The sequence below is a fragment of the Solanum stenotomum genome, chromosome 8, assembly GCF_019186545.1.
Source record: "Solanum stenotomum isolate F172 chromosome 8, ASM1918654v1, whole genome shotgun sequence".
NCBI classification, from domain to species: domain Eukaryota; kingdom Viridiplantae; phylum Streptophyta; class Magnoliopsida; order Solanales; family Solanaceae; genus Solanum; species Solanum stenotomum.
Window position 1 is genome coordinate 10,468,367 of NC_064289.1, and position 13,961 is coordinate 10,482,327.

The window sequence follows — 13,961 nt, forward strand, 5'->3', positions numbered from 1 at the left end:
GTTGTAGAGGTGGTACCCCGTACCTAGCCGTTGGGTTGCTGAGAAAAGATTATGATATGAAGTTGCGGGATTTAAGGCCGATTGTATTTTTATTTCTTTCATTTTACTCCTCCTTAGTTGAGTTAATTAGTTCCGACTTCCGTCCATAGTATGTAGTTAACCTTGAAATTAACTTTGAAAAAAAATTATGTATACATCATATATTTCATTAGGCACCCTAATACAAGAGCAAATTTGATGTTGAATTCACCAGAGCTCACAGTAATAGCTAAGTTCAAATTTTGAAAATATTAAAACAGAAGCAACAAGTTGACTATTGAAGCACCGATTGGTTCCTAAATCACAATTAGCTTGTGAATTTCACTCCTGCAGTATTAGGAAAAGTAGATACAGACAAGTGAGAAATATATGTATCTACCTAACTTGAAACGAAATTATAGAAAGATACTACGTAGCACATATATACAAAAGTTGAATCATGTATAAACCTTTGCAATAAGCAATCGTAGTTTGTATTGTATCAACCTACACAGACGACTGCAGAGACAGGAGATAGAAACCAATGTTTCATGGTAAGAAAAGCACACCACAGAACCAACAAACCACTAGAGATGACAAGAGTACTCACAAACAAAATAAGAAGAAAAGGGAAAATGTGTACAAAAGAATGGCTAAGGCAAATTTATCGACCAATGGTTCTGAGGCTGCTGTTTCTCATTAGCTTGTGACCTAGACCTAGTGTGCAGCTACAAACTACTCTTGCTCTGCAATCATTAGGACGTTCACCACCTGTTGACCTTCCTCAGTTTGTGCTCTGTTACACTTCTTTTCATGCTTCTCTTCTTCATCATCATATTCCGTAGCTTCATAGTCCTCGTTTTCACCAAGCTCACCAGTGAACAATGCTACTGCATGAGGGATTACTTTGATCATGATTATTGAGCTGCAAAAGGAAGCATAAAACACCAATAAGTTCACTCTTCTGATCAAAACATAGGCAACTTATGATGCATAGAACAAAACGGGGAATTTATTTGAACAAAGATCTAAATAGAAGTGAATAAATACTAAAGGGACCATCCAAGCAAAGAAGAAATAATCTACATACCCAATTTCATAATCGTGTTCCATTTGATTCTGGAGCTGTTCAAGCTGTAAGGAATACATTCAGTTTAATCATGACATCAGTATTAGTAAACACTTGTATAATCAACGGAAAATCAATAAAGTTTTCTAAGTTGTTGAACCTACAGCATCATTAAGAATATCAAAGCCAGCATCATCTTCAGGTACTTGTGGCGGTTTGAAAAAGTTGAAAAAACTTTCATAGTCCTCAACCTTGATTTCGGGCTTAACATTTTTTAATCCATTCTTTTGCTTCTTCTTGAAAATCTTCCGCGTCAAGCATTTTCCTGGATACCATTCAATTTCCGTCCTGCAATGCATCCCATATCAAACAAACCAACAAAAAGAGGACCATAAGATATCACACCAAAATAATAACACAGCAGTTACCCTATTGCTTTCTCCAATATAGGTAGTTCATCATCAACCATGAGATAGGTCTTTGTCAATACAGAATTCTTGAAGAAGGGGTTTGTATCAAAAAAGAATTCAAGCTTAAAACCCTTTGGATCATTGACTCTGCACCACTTGATATCCTTGAGGAATTCTAAAGCTCCTTCATCATACTCTGAGATCTAAAGCAGAGTGAGTCGCAGTTAGCTAAATGTATGAACTTTACTGCAAGAAACAATAATAGCTTTGGCTATTTACCTCCTCTGCCAATATCTCGTTATTCAGCATAGCATTCAGCCAGAAGTTCGGAACGCCTTTCTCTGTACCTAAAAATCACAAGAAGTAGTTTAAAGCCCTTCTGCAATTAATTTACACCAATTAAGAAAAAGCCTGTCAAAAGTTACCATCTCCTGTCCCTTTATTGTCACCCTGGTCCACAGGAGCCACATTGAGACCTTCCACTTCAACAATGCCATTTACTATTTCGTATCTCTGCGAAGAAACCACAAAATGATTAATTAAGCAGGGATATATCGAGTCAAAAAAGCTGCAAAGTTATTATAACTTCTACATTTCTTCTTTTTTTATTCCTGTCTCTTCTCTCTTTTTTTTTCCTTCTTTGCTTTGGGGTGGAGTGGGAGGGAAGGAGGAAGCTGATTTTGTTGTCAAAATACACGCAGATGTGGAACAAATTAAACTATCCTTTTCACCTTTGTGTACAACGGTTCATACAGCTTCTGGTATTTAGTTTCAAGTGCAGCACTTTCCTCCAAAAATTTAGCTTGCAGTTCATCATGTTGACCCTATAAACAGAAAATTCTTCAAGCTCTCTTCTACCTTTTGTAAGAGCAATTAAGATCTAATATATGGGAAGATTCAATACAGTCAACATAATATAAAATGCAAACCCAAGGACCCAAAAGTTTGAAAAGGAAACTCACAACTAGCAAATTAATCATTAGAATTTATTCGTTTACAAACATAGTTTACAAACACCAGTTAAATATCATTTATTGGGATAGGTTGAGGGGGGAACCAAAGCATAGCCCGATCGATAAGAGATGAGTCCTCCAGAAACCATACGGTGCGAGTCTGTTTCTCAATGGCCACAACTTACACCAAGTGAAATGTCAATAGAAATCAATAGGTGATTATTGTCTCTATAAACACGGTCACACTCATCATATCTGTGAAACTATTCTTCTACAAGCAAGCATGAATACCAGGTCAAACGCCAACAGAACATCAAGCATGTCTAAGCATAGGAACCTTCCCGACTGTCTGATACTAAAATAGACTGTTACAATCACCAGTTTGTGCAATGTCATACTCAAGCCTTCCAAGACCTAAAAGATGGCCTATAAATAATATCAGTTTGTCTGATTTGAGATATTTTCTGGAATCTTCCCTTTTAATTTCTTAAGGCTGATCACTGGAATCTTCCTTTTTAATGTCTGTGTGTTCTAATGTTGTTTCTCAAATCAATGCACTAACCAGGGTTCTTCTCTTGGGAAAGAGTCAAGGAGATATCCATGTATGTTAATGTCCTGAGAGAATATAAAAGGCTAAGGGAAAGAATGTCAGGGAGAAATATCTATAATATTCTGGTTATTCACCCCTCCACCCAGAAGAAGGCTAACTGAGGCAACTGTTGCTGCCTATTCCAGCATATAACATTCGGTTTATACTCTGGGCGTGTAACCAAAGCACAATACTTACTGTCAACAACACTAACGAATGTTTCACAAAATAGTTGCTTCAAAACCTTGTGGCATCACTGTGCTACCTTTATTAGTGGGGGGTAATAGGAACCCCGTGGAATTAATGAGGTGTGCGCAAGATGGGACACCATGGTTATAAAAAATCAAAAGAGATCGAATTCAAAAAGAGGAATATAGTTAAATCTTTGCTTCAATTACTTTCTTTGACAAGAGGATATCACAAACGTCAGGAAATAGTACAGAAATTAACCAAGATATACTTCCCCCAAAGCATGCACACAAATCTAATGAAACTTCAATATGAAGTTCACCTTCCTAGCGCCACATATATCACAAGGACCAGAATACAGAAAATAAGAGAAGAGCCTCACTGATCTTAAAGCGAACAATGGAAGACAAATATATATGAAATAATAAACAATGATGTGGAACAAAAACTAATTAGCACATATAAGGATTGAGAAAGAAAAGCCAAGCCAAATCAAAGCAATAAAAGAATTTTCCAAGGTAACACCAATGCAAAGAAAATAAAGGAAATCTTCCAAGGGAACTGATGAAAATATTATTCCCTCCGTTTCTATTTATTTGACAAGATTATGTAAGTACTACACAACTTTCAGGACTTCCATATTTTCAAATTAATTTTATCTTAAACTATTTTTCAACCACTACAGTATCTCCTTCCATTACTGCCACTAATTTAACAGAGGAGTCAAATTAACATCTCAAGTCCATGTCGATCAGTCACCATCATATAAAATGAAACAGTCAGACGGAGAAATATGAATAATAAACCTGCAAATCTCTCAAAGCATCAACACGCTTCCTAACTTGTGGTGACAGTCTCGTAAGTATGTCCGAGTCCTCCATAGCCAAATTCTGAAGCTTATTCTACACATTTCCAAAAGAAATCAATTATAAAACGAAACTTGATGCACAAGAAACGTATGATCGATCTTCGACACTCAAAGCTACGGAAAATCAGGTGAAAATTTAAAAGAAAATACAACGAACAGGAAGAAAAAAAAAAACAGAGCGAGAGAGAACAAACCTTGAGTGCATTTACCAAAATAGCACGATCTTCAGCGCTCAAAGCTACGTAAAATCAATACAATAAAGAAAAATAAGAATCAATTAGAACGAAAAGCAGTGGTATTGAATATATACGTATGATCGGGAATTTACCGGCGGCAGCGGCAGGGAGGAGATCAGAATCCGAGTGATCTTTGATCGAAATGCTCATGTTGAATTCGTGACGAAAGAGTTGGAAAAAATGTGATTGAAACAGAAAGAATTGTGAAGAACCGAAGAGAAAAAAGTGGAACTCTGAAGAGTCACAGTTATGGGATGAGTCGGTATTCTGTTTGAGCTGAGATTCGAGAAGTTATTTTCTTTCCTGCAGCTATTTATAGTATTTAATTTAATGCAATGACGGTTTCGAGATTAATTTTATGATAGGGTTATTTAATTGGTTGGAATGAAATTGCGAAATAACTTTGTAGATATTGAAATTTTGTGGAACTCTACATGACATGTTCAATTCGAATTAAAACTCTAGAATGTGTGTTCAGCTTCAATTAGAATTCTTGGAGGTTACTCAACCATAAGCCCTAATTCATGCCTATATAAAGGGTACACTAAATTCCCTTGAAAGACATCTCGAATATTCTACAAATTGATGGAATATTCAATATAGAGGTCAAATTTAAATCATCCTAGTTAATACGCCACTAACGTCCTTTGGATAAATCTTAGAAGAGTGGAATCAAGGGATGGACAAAATTGTACCCGCAATCTTGATCAATAAAATTATGTTTCTTCTTATTTTATTGTGATCGCAATTTATTTTTTGTCACTTTAAAATTTGTTGCAAACAAACTTATTCTGGAGTTGGTTATTCTGGAATTATTTATATCCCACATTGAGGGTGTAATAACAATTCTAAAATAATTGTTTCCAACTAAATGAATCTGAAGGGTATAATGGTATTTTTTTTTATAGTACTCTCTTTGTTTCTAATTACTCCTTTAAAAAAACAATGATTGACATAGCGAATTTATCATTTTACTCATATTAATTATAAATGGATGAATTAAAAATTTAAAATTTTCATAAAGTTCTATATTTTTCAAAGTAATTAATTGAGAGTTTAATAGATATAAAAAACATTATTTTCTTAATTTGTCAAAAGAGACAAGTAAAACAACAAAATATGGACAAGTAATTAGGGACATAAGGAGTAGTTGACAATGAATCACCGGAAGACTTTTATAGCTAAATCCTTGAGAGCAACTTTTGTGGATTTCGCTCTTATAAGTCCATTAACGTCACGTTTACTTTAATTACGTAATATTTGAAGGAGATCTCTCACTTTTTTGCAATGATTGAATCATTGAATTACCTCAGCCTTATTTTGTTAAGTCATAGCCATCCCTGATGCCCGATCCTATATTTTCATGAGTTAGACTGGTTTTGTTGATATGACATCGATTTTGACTGTATTGACTCCATATCTTTCATGGTTGGGTCTATTCTTACCAATAATGTTCTCAAGATAGTATTTTGTGTCATCCATGTTGAGTCGCTAGCTTTTAATTTATTTTCTTACCATGTGTCTGCTTCCTTTCCTGATTCACCCACATGTCTAGTTCTTCTCTAAATTCTCTCTCTCCCTACACAAATTACAATTATATTCTTAGCTAAGGTTCTCACTCATTGGCAGAACACACTAACATGCTACACTTCATATTTATGTACATTTTATTTAGTTTTGATATTCAAAAGTACAATCTATTTCAATTGAACATAAAATGAAATATTTATATAGGATAATTTCAGCACGGGCATGTTGTAAATTTTACATAGATAATCACATAAATATGTCTTTCCTTTTTGTTAGAGATATATGTCATATTCTTACTTATATGCATCAGTCAATTAAAATTGACCTGAACCTCTATAACTTTTTAAGTCTAATACATATAATTAAAGAATGTGAAATTCGTTAACTTAAATGAGTAGCTCTTGACACATTTTAAGTGATTAATTCATCAATTTAATGAGTGTTTGAATACACGCTCAAAAGCTTTTTCAATTTACATAATAAATACACTATCATATTAGTTATAATTTGGTTAATACGGTAACTTTGACAATTACATGCAAATTAACGTGTTGCCAACGACTGATTTTTTAAAAAATATTTTTTCTTCCTGCTACATCTTTTAAAATATTAGTAGTATAAAATTTAAATTGAACAATTAAAAATGAAACAGAAACGCCGTTATATCAATCGAGACAAAGAAAAGGGGAACTCCGGCGATTAGTTTTGAAAGTAAAATGGAAATTGAAGGAACCGATGGGTCCAAAACCCTGCTGAAACTGGGTTCAATCCGAGAGTTCGGTAGAGGGTTGGGGTTCACCGACGACGACCGAACCGTTTCTCGCCGGCAAATCTCGTTCCAAATCCGTAACTCTCCAGACCAGGAAGATGAAACTAAGGTTAATTTTGAAGTTGTTGGAAGGAACCCTATTTGGGTATACAGCAATCGGGATGGTGAAGTTCGAACTTTTAGGAAGTCTGAAAGAGGCGAAATGGAGAATGGTGACATGTTCTGTGTTTCGGCTCACAAATCCATCTGGTTCACCTTGAAAAGAATCGATAAGAGGGATGCCAAGAAAGAGTTGGAAATGGAGACCCAGTTGGCTGAAAGCCTTCAGAGTAGTTTATGCCCTGTAGGGATTGAATTAGACCTCGAGAATGTTGATATTTCGGGGATTGACCCTGTTCAAGGTTTGATTTTTTTCCCCTATTTGTTTCTTTGCATCTGCTATTCCGATGCTCAATTGATTTTCCAGTTGCTTCACTTTTACGGTGAATTGAAAATGTTCAATCAATTCAATTAAGTAGTATCAATCCCAAACTAGCTGACTTTGTTATATGAATCATCTGCCTCCATTTGGTCTTTTAATTTAGTCAGAGGATTCAATGTAATTTGATTGTCTGACATTTCAATTTTTAGCGCTTTCGTAATGTTTGGCCATAGATTTTGTAGCTTAAACTTGAAAATTTGAGTTGTTGAAGTTGTGATTTCTGGAACTTAAAAGTTGTGTTTGACATGCATTTTACTTGGAAGATTTTTGAAGTATTGTGCGTAAAAGTGAAATTTCTCGCAAAAACCGCCCTGGCTCATACCACTTTTTGAGAAATTGAACGTATTTGAAGATCTGATTTTGAGAAATTTCGTGACCAAACAGATATTAAAAGATAAATTTTCAAAATTTGATCCAAATCTATGGCCAAACGCGAGAAGTAGGAGTTGGAAATGGAGACCAGGTTGCTGAAAGCCTTCAGAGTAGTGGATGTCCATTAGGGTTCGAATTAGAGTTCAACTATCTCCTTATTTCTGGGTTGACTCTGTTTAGACTTTGCCTTATATGAAGCATCTGCATTTTTCTGCTCCTTTGATAAACTGTATTTACATTGTCCTTTTTTATGTTAGTTGAATTATTTTGTTATTGATTTAAGCTCGATATGACTCCTTGATTGTTTGAGATGATTCTCCTGCTAATAAAACTGGTCTTTTACTAATCGCAGAGTTTGGTTTTCTGGTGATGGGACATGAATTCGATGGTTATCCTAAGAGAATGATTCGAGAGATGAAGAACTGGAATTGGTTTATCGAGGATGAAGGAGCAGAGAGTGATACCGATGAGGATTCTGATAGGAAAGGCAGAAAGGGCTCTAGGAGAAAACGGAAGAAAAAAGGCGAGGGAGATGATGATGAGTGGACTGGGGAAAGTGAAGATGAGAAGGAACTGCCCACGATTTCTAAGAAACTTCAGGGATCTAAATACATTACAAGGTCCAAGGACAAGTCTACTGCAAAAAGGAATAAACCTTCTACACAGCAAAAACCTAGACCCTCTGAAGAAGAATACGAGGAAGATGAAGAAGAAGAAGATGAGGAGGATGAAACGCTGGGGGGTTTCATTGTAGACGATGTAGAAGAAGAGGCAGAAGTTGGTGACGAAGCAGAAGAAGAGGAGGAATTTGATCCCGATGAAGATGAAGAAGTGTTAGAAGATTGATGTTCGTCCAAAAACCGCGTTAGATGGTTTTTGTTAGCTAGTTTTATGTAGTCTGCCTTTGTGAATTGTGATTGCCTTTTTGGAGTGTCAATCTTGTATTCTACTTGTAGTTCTATATTTTCCTGTTACTGTATATGATAAAGTTGGTCTTGACGCATAATTTTATTAGTACTAGTTCTTTGTACTGAACTAGCTGATTTTGCTACCCACACTAGTGTAGTGATAAGGTCTATGTATGCTCTACTCTCTCCGGACCTCACTCATGGAATTTCACTAGGTAGTTTGTTGTTGTACTCTTTTGCGTCTTTTGTTGTGTTCTCTCACAGAAACTCGTGTATATGACTAAAATTCAAACCTTATTGGTAGATGAACTGTCATTGAATATTTCTTTAGACCTTTGTTGAATGGGATAAATTGAAATCACTCGGTTGATTAAGTGACCCATAGTAGTGAAAGCTTTTCATGAAAAAATACGCATTGAAATATTTCTTTTAGACATTTTAAAACTTAAATATGTTTTGAAACATATTAACTTAATCACATAACAATGTTACTTCATTTAGTTATACACATCAACTTAAATTGAATGATCAATTTATTGAGGCTAATGTGCACAATCAATGTATGCAACATATTTTAACTAATTATCATATTTGCATAGTGAATACTAGGAAATATGCACATTTTTTCCTTTCAAAATAACTAGGCCAGAATGATATGGGAGGCCCCTGTACTTGGCTTCGTTTGTCAGTTGAACCCAAACTCATCGCTTTGCCAAATGAACCCTTAAACTCAATGAAACTTTATTTTTTTAACCCCTCTGACCATTGACTGAGCTTATGTGGCACTGAAACGGCTTAGTTGGACAAATACGTAATCACACGCGTTTTGAAGCAAGTGAATACAATATTTTTAATTTAAAATTATCAAAATTATAAGACAAAACAATAATAATAATTTTTTAAAAAAAAAAATACTAAAAAAGCTCCTTCTTCACTACACCCCATCTCACCCCACCCCTTCTATCTTCTTCTTCAGCCCTACCCCACCCTTTTTCTCTTCTTCTTCAACCTCAGCCTCCACCCCCATCCTCCCCCGCCTCTACTCATTTTCTCCTCTTCTTCTTCTTCAACCTCAGCCCACATCCCCCCCCCCCCCCACCCCCGGCCCTACTCCTTTTCTCTTCTCCTTCTTTAACGTACACATTATCATTTATCATAATAAAATCATCAAATAAAAAATTGAAAAAAGTTTTTTTGCAAGAAAATATACCATTCACCATTTTTATAAATTTAATTCTTTAAGATCTACTACTTGAATTTACATATAAATATATTTTTTATAATTTGAAGTTTTTTTGATATCTCTTTTTATCAAATCAAAATAAATAGAATCATAAAGCATGTGCAAGAACTAGTTATAATCTATCACATTTTGTGATTGAAGAAATTTTTGAGTGTGAACTATAAAGAAAGAAGAAAATGGTAGAAGGTGGGAACAAAGAAGATGAAATGGGAAGGGAGTGAAATGGTAGAGAGAGAGAAAATTGCATTTTTTAAAAATATTATTTATTTTTAAATATTTAATTTCTAATGTGTCATTCAAATAATAATAATAATAATGTGTCATTAAAAAGTGACATGATCTTTCATGTGTAAAATGAGTGTACTACACACACCCATCAAATGAGAAAGGGGTCTAAAATATTGTGTTTGAATGAGTTTAAGGGTAGTTAACAAAGTCGTAAGTACAGGGATCCAACTTACAAATCAAGTCAAGTACAAGGGCCTCTCAAGCCATTTCGCCAAATAACTACTCCTTTATCCCAATTTATAATTCTCTTTTCTTTTTAATCAGTTTAAAAAACGAATGACAATTCTATTTTTAATAACTGTTAAAATTTAAATATTCATTTTATCTTTAATGCACATAATTTCTATTTTCCCGGCTTATATATGTACTCTCTTTTAAAACTGCTGCTCTACCACCAGTTGTTGCTCTTTCTGTTGAAGTATTTGATTTAGTGGAATTTTCAAATTTTAGCACACAAAGCTAGGGTTTACGCAATCACAAAAAACTCAGTATTCGATCTCGTGCTGAAATCTGTCAAGGTTTTGTTGCGGTTGGTTATCTTTTTCAGCTGGAAAGGATAAAGAAAACAATGGATTTTGATGAGGAACAAAATGGAGAAACTGACCAACCAAATGAAGATGTGGAAATGGCTGATAAAGTAGGCGATAGGGAAGCCCATGAATTTAAACCTTCAATCAATGGTTGTTCAGTAAGGTTAGTTTTATAGCTTAGTTTATAGTTTTGTTTATAGCTTGTAACAAATCACATGTTCTTGATTTCCTTGTTATCGTTTGAATTTTACCAAATTATTTGTATTTTCTTAATGATAGAAAACTTTTTGTTGGAGGCATTTCTTGGATGACAACCAAAGGTATTGATGCTATTATTGTAATATTACGTTTCAAATTGGACCCTCGGTTTTTTAACCTGAAATATTTGAATTCTTTAGTACTCTTAAATCTATGTGATTGCGGGAAATCTATTCGCCTCAGTTTTCATATTCTTAGAGATATGTTTTCCACTGTTTTCACATTGAGACTTGTCTTTCTTTGCAATGAATAAGCTTTAAAAGTGAGATTACAATGGTCTGGACTTGGACATGAATATTGGAGTTTTGGTTATGTAGTTAAATTATTCTAAAATTGGTTGCTGAAAATCTTCTATATTAACATTAGGCTTCTATTACATCTTAGTGTGTTGTATTCTTATCAATTGCCTTAAGCCTATTCTTGGAGCTTAAAAATAGTGTGTTGGCTGGTTAAAGCATGCTTGATGATATATCACTAATGTGTTGTAAGTGGTCATTTGTCACCTGGCCATGCGGATATGGCTCATTTTAAAGATTCATGTAATAGTTAATACTTGATTGGGGTGTGGGAAGTTGGGTTTTGGCTTTCTTTGAACATCAAATAGTAAGGAGAGGCAACCTTTGCAGTATGTGTTCCTAACATGAAAATGAAGCATTTTAAAGATTCATGTAATAGTTAATACTTGAATGGGGTGTGGGATTTTGAGGTTTGGCTTTCTTCGAACATCAAACAGTAAAGAGAGGCAACCTTTGCAGTATGTGTTCCTAACATGATAATGAGGAGGCATTTTAAAGATTCATATAATTGTTAATATTTGATTGAGTAATTGAGTTAATCTTCTCCTTCAATACTAAATTTAGTTTCTTCAAATGCTTTTTTCATGTAATAGAAAATGTTTAATTTTTAACAGTGACAAACCTCAAAATAGCCCAAGTAAACTATGTTTCACATCTATTTTTGAGATCAGTACATCTACTTTATCTGCATTCCTGTTTTCATGATATCTGACTATCTTTGCTCTAACCTCATTTAGTAACTTTTTTCTTTAACTTTCCAGAATCACTTAGGGAGTATTTCAGCAAGTTTGGACAGGTAGCTGACTCTGTAGTGATGTATCAGAAAATCTCAGGAATGCCACTAGGATTTGGATTTGTTACATATGCTGACCCGGAAATTGCAGATAAAGTTTTAAAGGAAGACCATACCATAGATGGTAAAAAGGTAGAATTTTCTCCTGAAAGCACCACATACTGTCATTTTTCCTTTATTTACTATTTCTCTTTGCCTTGGTTTATGTTTAAAGAGTATATTCTATTTGTGTATAAGGTCGACGTGAAGATACCAGTAACTTATAGACAGAGAATTTTTGTTGGTGGTCTTCCATTATCTTTAACTGAAGGTAAAAAGTATACATGATATCATTTCTTATTTCTGCATGTTGAGAAAGTTTGCTCTTTAACCTAGTGATTAATTTCAGGCGAGTTGAAGGAATATTTTTCTTCTTATGGCAATGTTGTGGGGCATCAGATCATTTTGGATAAAACAACTGGTTGGATCCAACGTTTTGGCATTGTGAGTTTTGATAAAGAGGAAGCAGTTGAAAAAGTTTTATCTAATGGCCATATCCATGAACTTCGTGGCAAACAAGTGAGTAATTAGGAATTTATACAGCACAGAACTGATTGTTGCCTCTTTTAATTTGACGTAACAAAATAATTTGTTGTCTTTAGGTTGAAATTAAGAGGGCTACGTCAAAGAGAAATTGTGCTCAACATACAAGTGAATGCCAGATACATCATGGTGGGAGTGGTTCAAAATCATATTATGGCGATGGTGGTTCTCTAGAGGCTTTTGGCGGTGGATATGGTGGAAATATGGGTAGCGGTTATGGTGGATATGGAGGATATGAAGGATACGGTGACTATGGCAAGTTTGCAGGAAGTTATGGTGTAAGTCCTACAGGATTTTACCCTGGATACGGTTATGGTTTTTGGTTTGGTGGAGCTATGTATGGTGCAGCTGGTTACAAAGGCAGCACCTATGGTATACCTGCCTACTATGGTGGTGGTAGTGGTTATGGGAACAGAGGTAACGGCTCGAATGATGGGGGAAATGGAGGAAATGGAGGATATGGAGGTGGTGGAGGAAATGGTACCTATGTATATGGGAACGCTGGTGCTGCTAATGGAAGGTTTGTGCCTGCCTACTATGGTGGTGGTAGTGGTTATGGGAACAGTGGTAACGGCTTGAATGATGGGGGCAACAGAGGATATGGAGGTGGTGGCAGAAATGGTGCCAATGCATATGGGAACGCCGGTGCTGATAATGGAAGGTCTGTGCCTGCCTACTATGGTGGTGGTAGTGATGATGGGAGCAGAGGTAACGGCTCAAATGATGGGGGCAATGGAGGATATGGAGGTGGTGGGGAAAATGGTGCCACCGGTGCTGATAATGGAAGGTCTCATCCTTCTTTGAAGTGACAGGATCGCTTCCAAGGCTGCAAATATTTGATGACTTTTGACCACTAACTTCTAGTAAGAAAGATGTATTAGCCTGTTAGCTTTGGGATGTAAAGATAGCATAGTTCTTTGTTTTAACTTTTACAAGTTAATCAACCATCTTATATTGTAAGAAAAGGAGGTTGAAAACCTTGTGATTCTGATCTCACATTTAAATGAAATGTAGATGACAACTTTGTATGAAAACTGAATGCCTATGGGCTGTGGATGAGTTTTTACTAATAGGAACTAATTAGAAGAAAGAGAAGTTTAATTAAATTTCATTCTGCTTAAATCCAGATTGAATATTTCTCAAGCATATTGTCATTTCCTTATCTGCAACAGCAAGATTTTTCTTTATGAATTTTATTTGCTAATTAGTAATTATATATCATTTTACATATTCAAATTCTGCAAAACATGAGTGTTCTCAAACGTATTAAGTTAATCACATGACAATTGTTATCTCATTTAGTTATACATATCCACCTAAATTGAAACATGCAGGTAGGATTGTGTATTGGGTCATTTCAGTTCGGATTTAAAGTTTATGTGTTCGACTTATTGATAATCGTTTGTACTTTATAGACATGTTAAATCGTTGTATTGACTTATAAGGTTATCGGTCATCGATCATTATCGATTCGCTTATCAGTTTAACCATTAAGATTTAACATCCAAAAAAATCTTTGAAAATTACTTAGAAACTAGGTAATAAACCAAATAACTCATACACATGAATTGACATATTG

General features: G+C 34.9%; 2 protein-coding genes and 1 pseudogene across 3 annotated transcripts; 2 read left to right on the forward strand and 1 right to left on the reverse strand.

Moving 5' to 3' along the window:
* Positions 1-645: 645 nt before the first annotated feature.
* On the reverse strand, positions 646-4,602 carry LOC125875190 (nucleosome assembly protein 1;4-like; annotated as a pseudogene).
* Positions 4,603-6,541: 1,939 nt separating this feature from the next.
* On the forward strand, positions 6,542-8,573 carry LOC125875194 (uncharacterized). The gene is made up of 2 exons (XM_049556294.1): positions 6,542-7,032; positions 7,837-8,573. The coding sequence occupies exons 1-2, from the start codon at positions 6,579-6,581 to the stop codon at positions 8,328-8,330; spliced, it is 948 nt and encodes a 315-aa protein (XP_049412251.1). The 5' UTR covers positions 6,542-6,578; the 3' UTR covers positions 8,331-8,573.
* A 1,759-nt stretch (positions 8,574-10,332) lies between these two features.
* On the forward strand, positions 10,333-13,347 carry LOC125875189 (uncharacterized). 2 transcript variants are annotated; one of them, XM_049556291.1, is made up of 6 exons: positions 10,333-10,616; positions 10,733-10,773; positions 11,769-11,932; positions 12,038-12,110; positions 12,189-12,358; positions 12,442-13,347. In XM_049556291.1, the coding sequence occupies exons 1-6, from the start codon at positions 10,492-10,494 to the stop codon at positions 13,189-13,191; spliced, it is 1,323 nt and encodes a 440-aa protein (XP_049412248.1). In that variant the 5' UTR covers positions 10,333-10,491; the 3' UTR covers positions 13,192-13,347. The 2 variants fall into 2 exon arrangements, with proteins under 2 accessions (XP_049412248.1, XP_049412247.1); XM_049556290.1 differs by having other exon boundaries at positions 11,769-12,110.
* The last annotated feature ends 614 nt before the right edge of the window (positions 13,348-13,961 follow it).